The sequence below is a fragment of the Panthera uncia genome, chromosome C2 (genome assembly GCF_023721935.1).
Source record: "Panthera uncia isolate 11264 chromosome C2, Puncia_PCG_1.0, whole genome shotgun sequence".
Classification (NCBI taxonomy): domain Eukaryota; kingdom Metazoa; phylum Chordata; class Mammalia; order Carnivora; family Felidae; genus Panthera; species Panthera uncia.
Window position 1 is genome coordinate 94,577,759 of NC_064810.1, and position 17,133 is coordinate 94,594,891.

At 37.2% G+C, this 17,133-nt stretch overlaps 1 protein-coding gene across 10 annotated transcripts in view; it reads left to right on the forward strand.

The window, feature by feature from the left end:
• The window catches only part of MECOM (MDS1 and EVI1 complex locus), a 556,524-nt gene that overhangs the window by 525,198 nt on the left and 14,193 nt on the right, over positions 1 to 17,133 (forward strand). For 6 of the 10 annotated variants that reach the window (XM_049629605.1, XM_049629600.1, XM_049629604.1 and 3 more), the window contains 5 exons: positions 327 to 1,683; positions 4,133 to 4,220; positions 9,310 to 9,336; positions 15,028 to 15,194; positions 16,251 to 16,328. In XM_049629605.1, coding sequence (XP_049485562.1) covers positions 327 to 1,683; positions 4,133 to 4,220; positions 9,310 to 9,336; positions 15,028 to 15,194; positions 16,251 to 16,328 — 1,717 coding nt within the window. The remainder of the gene's footprint in view (positions 1 to 326; positions 1,684 to 4,132; positions 4,221 to 9,309; positions 9,337 to 15,027; positions 15,195 to 16,250; positions 16,329 to 17,133) is intronic. The other 4 variants (XM_049629602.1, XM_049629603.1, XM_049629610.1 and 1 more) reach the window with 3 other exon arrangements.

The window sequence follows — 17,133 nt, forward strand, 5'->3', positions numbered from 1 at the left end:
GTCAATGCATGCTGGAATTGGACTTTGCTATAAATATTTAAGTACACAAATATGATGAAAAAATATTTTGCAATGGGGATGACAAAATATTTAAATATATTTATATATGAAATATTTGTGCTGCCTCAAGACATTTGTCAGGTTGGATGCCTTGCTTTGGAATCTAGTGACATGGGGTTTTCTGTGTTGGGAGTACCCAGATTCGTACCTCCAACAACTTTTCCTGGCTTCCTAATTGCAATTTTGGGTAAACCAATTGTGATATTTGCTAAATTCAGAAGCAATTGCCATAAAGCCTGAGATTCTCTTTTGTTGTTTGCACACAGGTGAGGTCTGCCATAAATCCTATACTCAGTTTTCAAACCTTTGTCGTCATAAGCGCATGCATGCTGATTGCAGAACCCAAATCAAGTGCAAAGACTGTGGACAAATGTTCAGCACTACGTCTTCCTTAAATAAACACAGGAGGTTTTGTGAGGGCAAGAACCATTTTGCGGCAGGTGGATTTTTTGGCCAAGGCATTTCACTTCCTGGAACCCCAGCTATGGATAAAACGTCCATGGTTAATATGAGTCATGCCAACCCGGGCCTTGCTGACTATTTTGGTGCCAATAGGCATCCTGCTGGTCTTACCTTTCCAACAGCTCCTGGATTTTCTTTTAGCTTCCCTGGTCTGTTTCCTTCCGGCTTGTACCACAGGCCTCCTTTGATACCTGCTAGTTCTCCTGTTAAAGGACTATCAAGTACTGAACAGACAAACAAAAGTCAAAGTCCCCTCATGACACATCCTCAGATACTGCCAGCTACACAGGATATTTTGAAGGCACTATCTAAACACCCACCTGTAGGGGACAATAAGCCAGTGGAGCTCCAGCCCGAGAGGTCCTCTGAAGAGAGGCCCCTTGAGAAAATCAGTGACCAGTCAGAGAGTAGTGACCTTGATGATGTCAGTACGCCAAGTGGCAGTGACCTGGAAACAACCTCGGGCTCTGATCTGGAAAGTGACATTGAAAGTGATAAAGAGAAATTTAAAGAAAATGGTAAAATGTTCAAAGACAAAGTAAGCCCTCTTCAGAATCTGGCTTCAATACATAATAAGAAAGAATACAGCAATCATTCCATTTTCTCACCATCTTTAGAGGAGCAAACTGCGGTGTCAGGAGCTGTGAATGATTCTATAAAAGCTATTGCTTCTATTGCTGAAAAATACTTTGGTTCAACAGGACTGGTGGGGCTGCAAGACAAAAAAGTTGGAGCTTTACCTTACCCTTCCATGTTTCCCCTCCCGTTTTTTCCAGCATTCTCTCAATCAATGTACCCATTTCCTGATAGAGACTTGAGATCGTTACCTTTGAAAATGGAACCCCAATCACCAAGTGAAGTAAAGAAACTGCAGAAGGGAAGCTCTGAGTCTCCCTTTGATCTCACCACTAAGCGAAAGGACGAGAAGCCCTTGACTCCAGTCCCCTCCAAGCCTCCAGCAACACCTGCCACAAGCCAAGACCAGCCCCTGGATCTAAGTATGGGCAGTAGGAGTAGAGCCAGTGGGACAAAGCTGACCGAGCCTCGTAAAAACCACGTGTTTGGGGAAAAGAAAGGAAGCGGCATTGAACCAAGACCAGCATCAGATGGTTCCTTGCAGCATGCTAGACCCACTCCTTTCTTTATGGACCCTATTTACAGGTAAGGGTGGACAGGAGACGATTAAATGTGGACGACGTGTGGACAAAGGGCAGGGTTTACAGTTGAAAGCCATGGCTTTTAACAAACCATTTTTGTTATTATTACAAGGCAGAGAGTAAAGTTGTTTGATCTAGTGAATTCATTTTTTATTCAGACGGTCAACTCATTAAGTTTGGACTTATTTTTGGATGTCTCTGAATTTGGGGTTTTGGATGAGGCCCACAGAGTTCTTTCCCCTGACAATAAATTTATTTTTGAACACATTTTTTAAGTGGAAAATATGGGAAAGCCATATTTAAAGCAAGCTGTCAAGTGGCAGAAGAATGAGGCTCCTGAAGGATTAATGCAAATATGTGTGGGTACTCAAGCGGGTCAGGATATTTGGAATGAGGTGGGGTGTAGAACAGCATGCGTTTTCTCTTTGTTAACCGACCAACACATCCTTAATAAGTACCGCTCAGATTCTGTTTCTAAATAAATCTCCTAGGAAGCCAAAGTAAGTGAAATATTAATCACAAAAATGTTTTGTGTATAATGTGAGTGGCTGGTTTTGAAAGACACGTCACTGTTTAATACCTTCGTTATCCAGTTTTCTTTGATGCATCCAAAAGTTCTTTGGGGGGGGAAACATATATGCTTAATAAAAAGCCTCATAGACAGTATTCTGTTAACACTCACTTGACATTCAGAATGATTTATTTATTTTTTAAATACCAGCTTTCTTTAAAAGTATGAATAATAGTAATTATGCTTATTGTGTATTTTAAATATTACCAAGCATTTTCACATCTACTTTCTCATTCAAGTCTTGAACAATGTCAAGAATTAATGGAAGGCATGGATAATTGCTTATTGGACTTGTTTAAGATGAGACTATTTTCGTATTTTTGCCTGATTCTCTTTCACGAACAAGTTTGTGCTACTCTTTCATTCAACAGTACTCATTGAGTTCCTATTACTTAATAAGTACTAGAGCCGCAAACTCTTTTCACCAAAGATTCCTTTTCTACCTGTATTATCTATAATACATTAACTAAGAAATACTGCCGGTATGCTGAGCGCTACCCCACCTCCCCGCCCCCCCCCCAGCTTGAAGGGGATTGAAAAGGACAGCGCAAAAATATTTTCCAAGCCATCAGTACCATGCCTGTGCACTTTTTCCCAATTATTATGTCTTAATTCTTGTGGCAGTCTCCATAAGAGAGGTAAAAGAAGGGAAAACAGAACTTCCATATTTGGGGTGTAGATTGTGTGTTACCCATTGCCAGTGAGGTTGTATTTCCAACTCAGTGATACATCTCAGGCCTTTGTGAAGATAATCCCTTAGACTTTTTTTTTTTTTTTCTCAGACCCTCCCAGTGGCAATGGGTTTCCAATTCCGCCACACACCTATTACACTCTTCTCCATCATATCCTAACCCTCTCTGCCCCTTGCTTACGCAAAACTCAGTCTTCTCCCTGGTGTTTCAATCCGAATAAAGGACCTAGGCCTGTCATTCTACCCAAGTCATGAAATGCCTAAACACCAGTTTTAGTGCAAGACCTGAGTTGAAATCTCAGCTTTCCCATGTCTTAAAGTTGTTCTTTTTTTGTTTTTTACTTCATAGAATGGGTATAAGAGGACCTGTTTCAGTAAGTGACATAGTGTATGCAAAACATAGCATCTATAAACTTTCAAGAAGTGGTAGCTGTTTTTATTAATTTTGATTCTATTTTAGAAGCGTGCTTATTCAGCGGTTCTTAAAAAGAAATGTATCAACAGTTGGTAAAAGAAATTAATTTAATCCATGATGTCACTTCCTGCATACTTAATAGAAAATAGAATAACAAACATTTAGAAAGCAGAAGGGATATGCCGATAATTTTTATATTTCTCTATCTTCAAAATGTTCCTCTTCCTTTTCCCTCCATCCCCTTTTGCCTGCCCTGTTTATCAGCAGTGGCATCCAAAAGAGGGACCTCAAAGAGAGGGGAGCAGAATGCATAGGTGCTTAGAAACTCTCCTGCCCTCATTGGCAAGTATGGGGGAAATATAACGAATGTCTAGGGGAACACTTTCTTGGCAGAAAATGACTTTAATTTTCAGAATGAGCTCTGTCCTCATGATTTCAAAATCATCAAGCCTTCTTGTCTGCATTTGAAATGGAAAGGTACAAATCTGTAACCAAGCCTCCGGTTTCATGACTCTTCAGTTTTTATATTTCCTCATTATTATTGTTACTAGTCACCCAATAGGATTTTACCATTGTGAATAGGACCTTCTTTCTATGAGCGCCTAGAAGTGCCATGAGTATTCTTCAAGAGCTGAACAGATGTCTTTATATTTTTATTAGTGTGCTTCCCAGAAATCTACCATTTGTTTTATTGTTAGCTGTTTAAATGTCAGTAATTATGTAGCGATTGATATATGAGACTGATTCATCTTCAAAAACTAATTTTAACCTTTCAGAGTAGAGAAAAGAAAACTAACTGACCCACTTGAAGCTTTAAAAGAAAAATACTTGAGACCTTCGCCAGGATTCTTATTTCACCCACAAGTAAGTATTTTGAATTTGAGACTTCAAGCTTGTAAACTAACTTGTTGATCCTGAAAAGCAGGTGCAATGAAATGAAAGAAATCTTGAGAACATTAGGATTTCCTATGACGCTGGTGTGGAAGAACACAGGAAATTCTAGCAGAATTAAAACCCAAACTCTTTAAAGAAAAAAATTAATATATGTGGAAAAATAACATGTTTTGGGGTGTAAAATTATTGTCTCCTGCTAACTACTTACCGATCCAAAGTATATTTTGGAGTGAACAAAATTCAGTTAAGAAAATAAATATTGAAGTTTTTTTGTGTGTGTGTTTAAAAATTACTGATAATAAGAGATGGGTCAGACTGTGACTCGTCCCAAACTCATGAAGGTCCTTGAAGTCCTTTAGTGCTTAGATAAAAAACAGGAAATGAGTCTACCTGACAAGTTGTTACCATAGAGGGTGAAGGAATTTATCTAGAGACCACTAGGCATTCCAGCGAAGTTCTGTAATTGCACAAGAATTTACCACAATACACAGAGCTATTTGCTGAATGGGGCTGTGTCCATTTATCAAAATATATACAGTTTCTCATCACAAGAAGAATACAAAGCAGTGCCATCTAATTGGCTCATTTCTATCTCCTTACGTATTTGGTTATTTTTAAAAACTGGTTTACCTATCAATCAAAATGTAGAGAATTGTATTGAAAGAACAAATATACAAACATCTTAAACGTTTTTTTTTTTTTTTAACCTGATATTTTGTTTTCCTTATTTCTGATTTTAAAGGTTATAAGCTCTGGTCTTTATAGATGGTAAGCAAAATTTTTATGAAAATGCTTAAAATCAGTGAACTAATTTATTGTGTTTCAACATATTCAAACTAAAAATTGTGCTCCTCTAATAAAACTGGTGGAATTTTATGCAAGATGTCTTATAGAAAGTTGTGAGGTAATTAAATTATCTTGGAATGTGACTCTCTCTGCCCTTCTACCCTCTCCCCTTCTGCTACCTTTTCGTCCATTTTTCAAGTACTTTCCCAACGTCCCGAATAACAGAGTATGAGAACTGAAGTACTATCTTCTGGTTAGCTGGAGAAATCTATCATTGTTCAAAAATTCTCTCTATTTCAAAGTGAGGAAATTCATGATTTAGTAGTAAAAGGGTTAGAAATATTCCAGTCACTATTCATTTTATGTGGAAAGGCTAAGGAATGATATGATTTTTATAATTACCTTATGGAAAAGAAAAGAGTTATAAAATAATAAATGTTTATCAGGTATTTATATTTTACATGTAGGTTGATTTAAATTGCACTTTTAGGCCTCATGGGCTAAGGAAGATGAACATTGCATGCATTTTGTGTCAGATATTGTACGAAAAGTGTATCTTTTTGATAGTTACTTTCTGATTATAACTGAACGCTCACAGGGATATTATAGTTATATATGTTTAGTTATAAGAATCAAATTGTTTCCATATTCTAATTATCTTTAAAATTTAGTAACTAATCACTTCAAAATGAAGTGCTATGGGTACATGGTGTAACGGATGGAAAAAAGATGGGATTCAGGGTCCTTGAGTGACAGTCTATCTGGCTCTTAGTTCCTTATCTGTAGGATGAAGGAGTTGGGTGTAAAGTCCCTATTCTCTCTGAAATTCAGATTTTTAACTAGCCAAAGTAAATTTCCTAGTTCATAAGATGAACAATTTTGCCTACCAATAACTCTACATGTGCATACAAGTGTTACAGTATGTGCATATTTTTAATCACATAATATAAGAAAATGTGCTATCTTTTATTATTTCCAAAGTGAGTGAAGGATCACAAATGATGAGATGTATGTGCAATACTTGGAGAACAGCAGTCATTCCCTCAGAGCCTCGCAAACATGCCTGTAGGAGCAGAGTGGCAGTGTGTGTTTCCAGAATGTCAAGTCTTGGTGGAAGTGACTGCCTATTGCTGCTATTAGAACAGGACCCATGAGTGCTAATCAACATATTTAACACCTCATATGTCATGAATACTGACCAATCCGAATGGACTCCTGGAATTCTGGAGCAGGATCTTGGAAGTCCTTGCTGCACCAATGTTAATGCCGCAGTTGTTGGCTGGTGGGCTGTCTGAAGGGTCTTTTGAGATGAGGCCAGGACGGTAGGGGGGCAAGTCAGGGTTCTTGGAGCAGAGGCTGTTTACCAACTACTACAGAAATATTTTATTATTTTTATAAACATCGTAGCTGTTTTCATGTGTAATGGCCGTATATCACTGGGCTATAGGTGGAATAAAGACTGTCACCTGGGAGAAGCTTGGGTCACCCTATTTCCATCAAGCCTTCAGACCAAATAGTCTGCTCTTTCAGAAAATCTGCCTCAAATGTCCTGAAGTTTCAGCAGAATTCTTCTGTTCTTTCTAGTACTCTATCAATTCCATCCTAGCCTCAAGATCTCCTTTCCCATAAATGAACGCAAACAAAACACAGACAACCTGCCAGGATTTGGGGGCAAAAATGACTGCTTTGTGGCTGCTTATTAGCAAAAACGCTCAGGTTTGGACCAACGCAGTTCATCTCTCTGAGCCTCTCTATCAGCGTAATGGGCACACCCCACCAGCTTTACCTGGGTGGCTGTATGGGTTCGTGTTAATGTACATAACATGGTACACATCGTGCCTGGCAAGTGGAAGGACCTAAATGAGGAAAAGCTCTCATTATTAGTGAATGCGGAAGTATCCCATTTCGAATGTAAAGAAACGTTAGTAAAATGACCTCCTGCCATCCCCTGAGCCCACTTTCTTTAGGGGAGCTCTGATGTGTCTAGAAGTACTTAGAAAGATGCTTAATGTGTTCTTGGTACTGCCTCATTGGGCAGCAGTAAGGGTGGCACAGAGCAGAAGGCCAAAATGGAAGGCTTTGCCTCTGCTCCCAGGCCTTGCCTTTATTTTGTAGCTAAATAAATGCTCGGGTAAGACTATTCATTACTTCATTTTCCAATTTAAAATACACTGGAGCAAATCACATGGTCCCTCTGGGGCTTCTGTATGTTTGTCTTCCAAATGAGAATAATGCTTTCCCTATGTATTTCTCAGGGTAATAATAATAATATCATCATCATGTATGAGTAAGGGAGAAGCAGAGAGAGAGGGAGAGAGAGAGAATTCCAAGCAGGCTCTGCACTGTCAGCACAGAGCCTGACGAGGGGCTCAAAGTCATGAGCCGTGAGATGACCTGAGCCAAAGTCGGATGCTTAATCAACTGAGCCACCCAGGTGCCTCAAGGGGAACACATACTCTTAATGCTTTAGAGAAAACATAGAAATATATATATCTATATATCTATATATAGATATAGATATAGATATATAGATATAGATATATAAATTCTTGGTAGGGGTATTCTCTGGGCAAGTCTGATTTTATAACTTTTGTATGTCTTTGTATTCTACCCAGCATATTCCTCCCCAGGGCACAATTCTTAATCAATGAAAGGTGAACACCTCAATAGATATTTTAATTCGATATTGATATTTTATTGAATTTTATTACAAGATTATTAGGCCATCTCACTGACTTTTGGAATAATAATACATATTTTTAAAAATCTTGTCAAAAATGTCTATAAGATATAAGAACACATACACCAAAATTAAAAGATAATTGCTATTTTGTTTTGTTTTGTTTTTTGTTTTCATTTTCAGGGTCTAAAGTCCTCACTCATTTCATTCTAAGAAGTATGTTTGCTGTATCAGGCCACTAGAGGACTATTTATATTTCTGTTTTTCTTTTAGAAATAAGTTAGTTAAATGTAAGGTACAAATATGTACTATAGACGTTCTTCCTAGAAATGTGGTTGAAAATTGTTTGGGGAGTCTTAGTCTAGATTATAATTTTGAAAAAGAATGACAGCCACAAGTAGGTGAGACGGAGGGGATGGGATTATTTTGCGATCTCTGGAAAGTCCATTTCATTGGCTACTTTGTGTTTTAGGTATTTGGCATTTACATTGCTAGCTTTTTCAAATTGCCATAGAAATCATTTGGTAATTGTGTTACTGTAAAACTGGCTATTCCTTGATTTGCCTATATTTTAAATATATTTTTGGTTATTAGTACATTTTATTTCCAGATGTTTGGCTTTGTGTATATCTGCAACAGAAACTCTGTTTCTGTCCTTTATGCCTTCATTTTTATTCTCTTCTTTTTAAAGTGTCTGACTACCCTGTTACTGTATCCCATAGAACTGGGAAAAAGTTAGTCTTTTTCCAAGTTATCTTTTATATATTGATGTGAAAATTACTTAAGTCTTTTGCCCTTCTTCTTCTATTTTGCTTTTGACAAAGTGTTTCTTATTGTTAGATTTCCTCTTCAATAAATCTTTTACCCTTAAAAAACTATGTATCTTCCTTATTAAAGACACCATAACTTATAAAAGCAAGATATAGCTCCTTTACCCAAGCAAAATGATAACTTTAAGGATATAACGTTTGTGTTTCCTGGAAGAGCTCCCAGCTCACTGAAGTTTTCCCAAGTGATTCTTGTCATAAGTTGACATAGGTAACTTTTAATTAATATCCTTATGTGTTCTGACTGCTAATGGTCTGAGTCCCATGCTTGTAAAAGTCAGGTAGTGCATTTCCCAGCACATTACCTTGTTGTTACTTAATAATTCACGTTCGAGTAAATCTCTTATTTTCTTTCTTATTAACATTATAAAAATGCAAGAGACTAGATTTTTTTTCAGGAAATTGCTTAAGTTTTATTTATTAAAGTTTAGGAATCTTGTTTTACAGTGAGTAAGAACAAATAAAAAGGAAGTGTCTACTTTGCTATTTAAGATTTGGTGGTAGTAGGTAGTGTTTGGCTTTCTTGGAAGAAAGAACAGTCTGGTTTATAACCTTGATTCTAAAATTTAATTTAGGTAAATAGAGGAAATCCAGCAGTGTTATAAAAACATTTAAGTTTCATTTCCAAAGCCTTTACTCAAGGTACAGTTACATGATAAGCAAAAATTACAAAGTCCGTATAAATGTTAATTTCTCAAAGGATAGATTGCAATAAAGATACTGATACAGAAGTAATTTTTTGTTTTTGTTTCAATTTTGCTCCCAGTTCCAACTGCCTGATCAGAGAACTTGGGTAAGTTTCCTACTTATATTTTTGACTCAAATAATGTAACATTAAAAGGAAAACAACTTATATTATAAAGTGCTGTACAGATGATAAAGGATTCTGAGCCACTTTCCATTAAATGATATGGCTTCGGCGGATAGTTTTCCCGCTTGGTCAAGCTGCAAAATCCCTTCCGTTTTAATTGGGCATTTAGTGTGCTAGAAATTGTTTACAGAAAGAAGTTTATTTTATAAATGTGACCCATTCCATGTAATTATACCTTGATGTAGAACTCCTTCTCGGCACTTGGGAGCATGTTGTTAAAACAGCCTTCGAAATGGGTCACTAAGTGGAAACAACCATTATTTGGGGGAGCCTATATCAGCATGTTAAAGATGCTTTTGATAAAGCCTTCAAAAGGTTAAAACCTGAACCTACATGTAGACACAAGCTGACATTGGAATCCACATCCGTATATCCCAGGGCAGAACTTGGTTCTGGTTATTTGGAATAATAAGACTAAATGTTTAGAAATCCATGTCTAACTAGGAAATGGATCTTTTAGCCTTGGGTTTCACTTCCTCAAATTTGTTTCTATTTCCAGATACAGTCAGTCGTCAGGTAGTGATGCTAGGTATTAGCTTTCTTTTTTGTCCAAAATGCAAAGAATACTGCTTGTTTACTTTTCACTCTCAAATAAACCTTGGGTCAATGGAAATACATATAAATAACACATATTACAGAATTTCTTCTAATCATATGTAATTCTACACCTTCATTCTCTTCTTTACTCAAAATTATTCTGATTCTGAGATATGAGTAAAATCTTGGAATATGGGTCAATTTTTTTGGTCACCATATAGAAATGTATCAATCAGTTCAAGTTGGAACACTTTAGCACTTGCCTATTTCCTCTGACATTAGATTTTCTTTACCAGAAATTCCTCCATTTTATTTCTTCTGTGGACTATGGGATGAGTTGTGATTTTTCTCATTTTGATAGACAGGGATTAAGTCCATTTATTTCAAAAGTCCATTTATTTAAAAAGAAGAGAGAAAGAGGAACAGGGAAGGAGGCAGGGAGAGAGAGAGAGAGACTAAGACTTCCTTAGACAAAGTTGTGCAGTTGATGGGCTTGGGCTTTGATGACCATGACCTGTATTTCCAGTGTTTCTCTTCTGCCTTTCCTGGCAGAGATCCATCCTGAGTATCATGCCTCAGGGTCCTCATCCTTTATAAGGTGGCATATTGCTTGACAATATCTATGTCATTGGCTGCTTTATTTGTCATATGCTATCTCCTACATACATGCCCAATGGTTCTACCAATTATACAAAGCCAATCCAGATTTTAAGTTAGACCCCCTTTCCTGGTGATGCAGTGGTAGCAACTGCCATTTCAGTGCTTTGGAAACACATCCATTCCCTGAATCATAGGGTTTTCAGAGCCATGATTTATAATCTTATTATAAAACATAGATATTAGTGGGAACTACTAAAATATTAAAGTATATCATTCTGAGTGGTAAACAAATTCTAAGGGGTTTCGTAATCATGACTGCTGAATGTGATACGTGGAGTGAGATAATTGTAAAATGTGAATACTTAACATTTCCCCCAAATGGCCACAATTTTGAGATTTCTTATGATTATCAAGGGAATAAATATAGAAAACTCCCAAATCTACAAACTTTCCCATCATAAGTTATTTATGAAAAGTTAGTTGTTTTATGATAAAGACATGTGTAATCTAATTTGTAAAACATTAAGGCACATAATTCAGGGTGCCATTGGACATATCATTTCATATCATCAGGTTGTCACTTTAATGGTTTTAATGAGAAACTTCTTTATGTCATCAATTGTTGGCTGCCAGATAATAAATGTTAGGCTAAGTGCTTAGGACCCAGTTGATGATATCTTGCCTGCTGAAATGTTTTTAAAAATACTAACTTTATTTGACTAGAGAGATAACTACATTTTTTGGTAGGATCTAGGGAATTGTGTCTAAATATTAGTTTGCGTCAATATAAAGTTAATAGTCTCTTGGGGAATGAAAGGGGGTGCAATGACTTCCTTTTCCAGACATCTGGCTGCAGATACCATCAACAACTATTGTATATATAAATAAAAATTACTGTTCCATAGGAAAAAAAAAGCCCTGTCATTAACTGATCAGAGATTAGCGTATGACATTAATAGGACACAGGGAAATGCATTTCTAAAATATATGATCTAACTTTTCTTCCTTTATTTTCCCCATTCTCAGCAAATTTCTTTTTTATAGTAGTACACATTGCCCTCTTCATTGGATTGTTCATAATTGAAATATAAATGTAGCTAGATTCTGTTCCATTTATCCCAATTCACCTTCACTTCTAAAATACCAAACCAGACTTTCAAATGAATGTCAGAACATATTACTTCTCTTGTAAAATGCATGTTATTTCAGGAGGAGCATCACATGAGTCAGCTTACAGAGTGAAAAAGTTAGAGTTTTGACCTGTACACTAGATGAAGCTCATCTTTTTTTTTTTTTTTTACTTTTGTTTTTTAATGTTTATTTTTAAGAGACAGAGAGAGACAGAGCACTAGCAGGGGAGGTACAGAGAGAGAGGGGGGACACAGAATCCGAAGCAGGCTCCAGGCTCTGACCTGTCAGCACAGAGCCCGACACTGGGCTTGAACTCACGAACTGTGAGATCATGACCTGAGCCGAAGCCGGCCACTTAACTGACTGAGCCACCCAGACGCCCCTAGATGAAGCTCATCTTAATCCAGCACCTTAATCCAAGATATAGGCCGTCTGATGTTGGGCACAGAATTGCTAAACCACCCAACTGGCAAATATCTAAGTCACTTCTATCTGTCCTATTGGGGAAACGTCTTCTTTTCAACTGAGGTCAAGTGCAATCAGAGCAAATCTCATGAAGATGAAAGGGAGGATTCATGGTGGCTTTTAGTTGGAGTGTTTGCTAGCTGGACAGAAAGTGGTGTGTGTGTGTGTGCGTGTGTGTGTGTGTGTGTGTGTGTGGTGTCAATATGTACCCTCAGTTGACTTTCGATCTTCCTTCTCTCCCTTTTCTCCACTCCAGTTCAATCTTCTTTTCATTTGACACCAGAAGCCAAAGGTGGGGGTGGCTTTTCAAGAGAAGCGTTCGGGTCACCCCTATTCTTTTTCTTATTATCTTTAAGAATGCCAGTGTTTAGTCATCAAGCCCATAGTGTATTTTCTTGTTTCTTGATAGTTTCCCCGAATTGAAATAGTTTGAAGTAATGTAATCACAATGATCTTTCTTCAAAAAGAGATATTTGCTGCTACTAAAGCAAGACACATTTCTCAACAGCCAATTGCTCTTAAATAAGTTGAAGGGCTTGTAGTTTATATGTGCTATAGATGAAAGCCGAGAATAATAGTCATGAGTAAACTATTTTCCATATAAAAGGAAAAGTGTTTCTAGAAGATATATTGCCACAGGAATCTCAGTGTCAGCGGGGCGGACACTCGAATGATTTAAAACCACTAGATAATGAAACTTTACTCCAATATTAAATGTACATAAATAAAACATTAATAATCATCACCCATGCACTTGCTATTCTTCCCAATAAATATATGCGATCATGACCCTTACCCTTGCTTGTTTCTGCTAATCAGCTTGAAGGCCAGAGGTCATTTTTCACTCAGACAGTTTATTCCATGGAGGGTGGAATATCCAAATGATTCTCTGCAAGACACAATTAGAAGGAATAAATGCAAATAAAATCATGTCATAAAATATTTCTGGATTGATTTTTAAGAAGGAAAACCCCACGCAAGACAAAAATGCTAATGCCCTGGCTGGAGGAGGATAATGACCGTATTCTGTAGGGACAGAATTTCCGCCAACCTCTCTGAGCAGCGGCATCAATTCCATATCTCTGCCCTGTGATCAGTATGTGTCAAAATCCTTCATAGTGACAAATGTGCTGTCCACTTGCATCTGTGGAGAATGTTTTAGCAGCTGAGTGATTATGAATCAAACCCCTGAGCTTATAGCCCCTACCGCCTCCCAACGCGTTCACATTTGTCGTCTGACAAGTAAATGTATCTTGACTTTCCTCTGAGATTTTTTGCACCATGTTTGATGAAAGACATTTGGCAAATTGGCAGTGGTACCCTGTACGTTGCAATTTGTAGCTAGCATTAGGAGTCCGGGCATGAAATGAGAGGGCAGACTCCAGGATAAAGGGAAAAAAGAGAGCTAACTACAACATGAATAGTCATTTGAAGAATCAGGCGTGCACTATATTCTTTGTAAGAAGAGCATCATGGTCAGGCCATTCTGTTAAGAGGTTGCTTCTCCGTAAGGAGCCAGTGGTATTCCATCCAGCTGCCCAGCCATGGAATACATATTTTGTTAATTTTCCTTTTGAGTAGGAAGTGATACCTTTTCTTTCTAACCTGAGCTCATAAATTAGGCCTTCAATTGTGTCCTGCCATTTCATCAGGGAAAGAATCATCCTCTTGGATTGAACAGTTGTTGGAATGTGCGGTTGTTGCCATTTTTATCCTTGTGTGGAGTCTCCTGGTCTAACACCCCAGCTCTTTGAGAAACACACAGAGTGCATATAGAGTGCAAACACCTTCTTAACAGCTTTCCAAGCTCTCTGGTGGCATAGTGCCTGAGAGCCAAATAAATAATGGGTGAGTTGATTTAACAGGATGGCCTGAGAGTTTGCTTTTCTACTTAAAAATTCAGTAGTAAGCAGCTTCCAAATAAAATATGAGCCCTAAGGAAACTTAACATTTGGGGACAGTTGAAGGAAAGGGGCGAGTCCTTCTAACTAAGGACAGTAAGGATCAAAGTAAATGCCACCCTCTGATTGTGACTGTCAAATACATATGCAAGTGGACAAAAACTTGAAGATTATAAGGCAAAGAAGTTAAGATGCTTGAGGGGAAGAATTAGGCAGGGTAGTTCTTCAAGATTATTTCTCTAAGAGTGAGGTTACGCTAACTACCCCCCTTATTAATTCCCATGCCAAGTTATACGACATGATCTATCATGAACTGTCATTTCAACCTGATCTTAATCCAGAACAAATTAATATTTCGTCAAAATTCTTTGTATATGATCACACTTAAAAATCTAGTATATCCAGATATTAACATAGCCATAGGCAAAACACCTCTTACACATTTCTTTTTTTTTTTTTTTCTGCAGTACACCCATCTGGCTTAAACTGTAACTTTGGAACACTTGATGTTTTCCATGCTGTGAATTCTCTTCATGGAATGCCATGCTTCCTATGGTTTTTATTACCTAGGCAAGGCGTGCAGGACCTTTCCCTATAATTTCCACTTTACTGTTGATATCCATAACACAATACTAATGCTGTCTCTTAACGTAGTAAACATCTAATTTGGCTTTATTATTGCTCATGTGTTTCATTGCTCAATTGTATATCAAATGGTCATAAAGTGGCCTAACCATGGTCTTATGAAAAAGTTCACCCAGCATTGTATAAGCATGATTCTACCTTAGTTATTTCCTAAATCCACGAGTCCTCTTGTTGTTTGTCTAATATTGGGCCACTACAACCTTTTTCTACAGTCTACTGCCTTCAGCAGATTTGATGCTTCCCTTTTATTAATGATTTCTTGATTTGCTAGAGATGATTACAGAAGAAAAGATGTCAGACTAGTCCTTCATGGTCTTATGCTCTTGCCTTGCAGATGTCAGCTATTGAAAACATGGCAGAGAAGCTCGAGAACTTCAGTGCCCTGAAACCAGAGGCCAGTGAACTTCTGCAGTCAGTTCCCTCCATGTTCAATTTCAGAGCGCCTCCCAATGCCCTGCCAGAGAACCTCCTGCGGAAAGGAAAAGAACGCTACACGTGCAGGTAACTGCTAAGACAATTGTGGCTGACTTTCCAAACGTCTCCCCTCTGATTTCAAAAGACCCCTCCATTTGTTTGGGAAATTATTCGTGACTGGATGATTAAGAGTGACCATGATAGATCTCAAGTACTTCAAAGTACTCTTTATTTAGGGAGATATAAAAGTGGTGGTTTAAAAAAATTATTATTAAATGAGAATTTGAACACAAGCCATTTGGGTGTGATAAATGAGGTTGGAAACAGTCCAAATACTTGTTTCACTTTGATATTTATGAATTTTCTTTCATAGTTAATTATTTTCATGCAAAGGTATAATACTACTGTCTTCAAGCATACATTTATTAATTGTCATGGCATTGAAGAATAAGGCCATTAACAAAGGACGAATAAGGTCGATAAGTGAAGAAAGCTAGTTAATAAGTTTCTTGTTACCCATCACTATTACAGTAAAGCTTGTTTTTTCTTTAATAAATTGTGCATGTAATTTCTGAATTGCCTTCAGAAATTTGTGACATCTGACTCAGGCATATCAATTTATCTGCTCTTTGGAAAATGTGTCACTTTCTTTCCAGAAAAGCTTTTATAGCAACATACCTTGATGGATGAGGTCTTAGAATCTTGTCTGATCTGATACCACTCAATGTACAGAGTTGTCACTGTGGCTAACATATAAAATGAGTTGAAACATTTGAAATCTGTTTACATCAACCCAGAATCACAGACTCTTGTCATTTTTTTTATCCCCTTGTCTGGTTCAGTTTTGTGACTATAAAGATATAGAGTTAATAAAAGAGGCGTATGGGGTCATCAAAACTAAAGTCTATTTTCATAAACTGCTTGCTTATGCATGAGCAAATTCAACCAGATCTCATAATGCAGCCTTTATTTGTGGAGTTATTTATATCTGTAGAATGGCTTTGTTGCAAATTTTAAATACCAAAGACATGTGATTCCCATGCAAGATTAATTAAATCAGGAATACGCATCTGGCTTCTATGCAGTTTGAGTGAAATAAAGTCGATTGTGCTGACTTTCTCTTATAAACATGTTTCATAACAGATACTGTGGCAAGATTTTTCCAAGGTCTGCGAACTTAACACGGCACCTGAGAACCCACACAGGAGAGCAGCCTTACAGGTTTGACAATGATTTTTACTAAATATCTTCGTAAATATTATAGCAGTTAGAATGGATTCCTCCCTCTAATTGGAGGCTACTTTTTTGCATGCCTGAATGTATGCCCTTTTAGTTTTGAGTCAAAGAAGAATTGGCGAGTGGTTAGGATAAAAATTGGAAGAGTCCTAATGTTTTAAATCAAGGCTTCCGGCATCTCAGTTTAAAAGGTCTAGCAGTAACTAGGACAGAATAAGCATTTTAGAAATGTTAGCCATTTAAAAAATTATTTAAAAATTTATTTTAGTGCTCTCTTCTCAATAGTTAGTGCTGTATTAACTGACAGTAATCATAACATTGCAGCCTCCCTTTACAAGCCTTAAATCTCTACTCTGAGTTGACAAGCCATGTATAACTTTGTTTCCCCAGTACAGTTAAGTCAGTGTCCCCAGGTCCCATTACGAGGTTTAAGGAATAAACTTTAAACCTGGAGAGGAAGAAGAAGATGTGGAACTAGGAGTAGAAAAAATCAAATAGAATATATTGTAGGAAGAGGGGCAATTCTACCAACAATTTCTAAACTACCTCTTAGCTTATTCTGCTGAATGTAAAGATCAGCGATCTGACACATGGGACATGTGTCTAATTATAATATTATTATTTACCAAAGAATTAAAATCATCAACATCATCTTCCTTTTTACGATATAATCTACTTGTTTTATGTGCAATGCTTTGCGCCTAGTGTTAGATGCTCATGAATATTTGTTAAAGGATTAATGTTATTTATCTTAAGTCATATTGTAATTTGATTCTGCTTTGAAATTCTT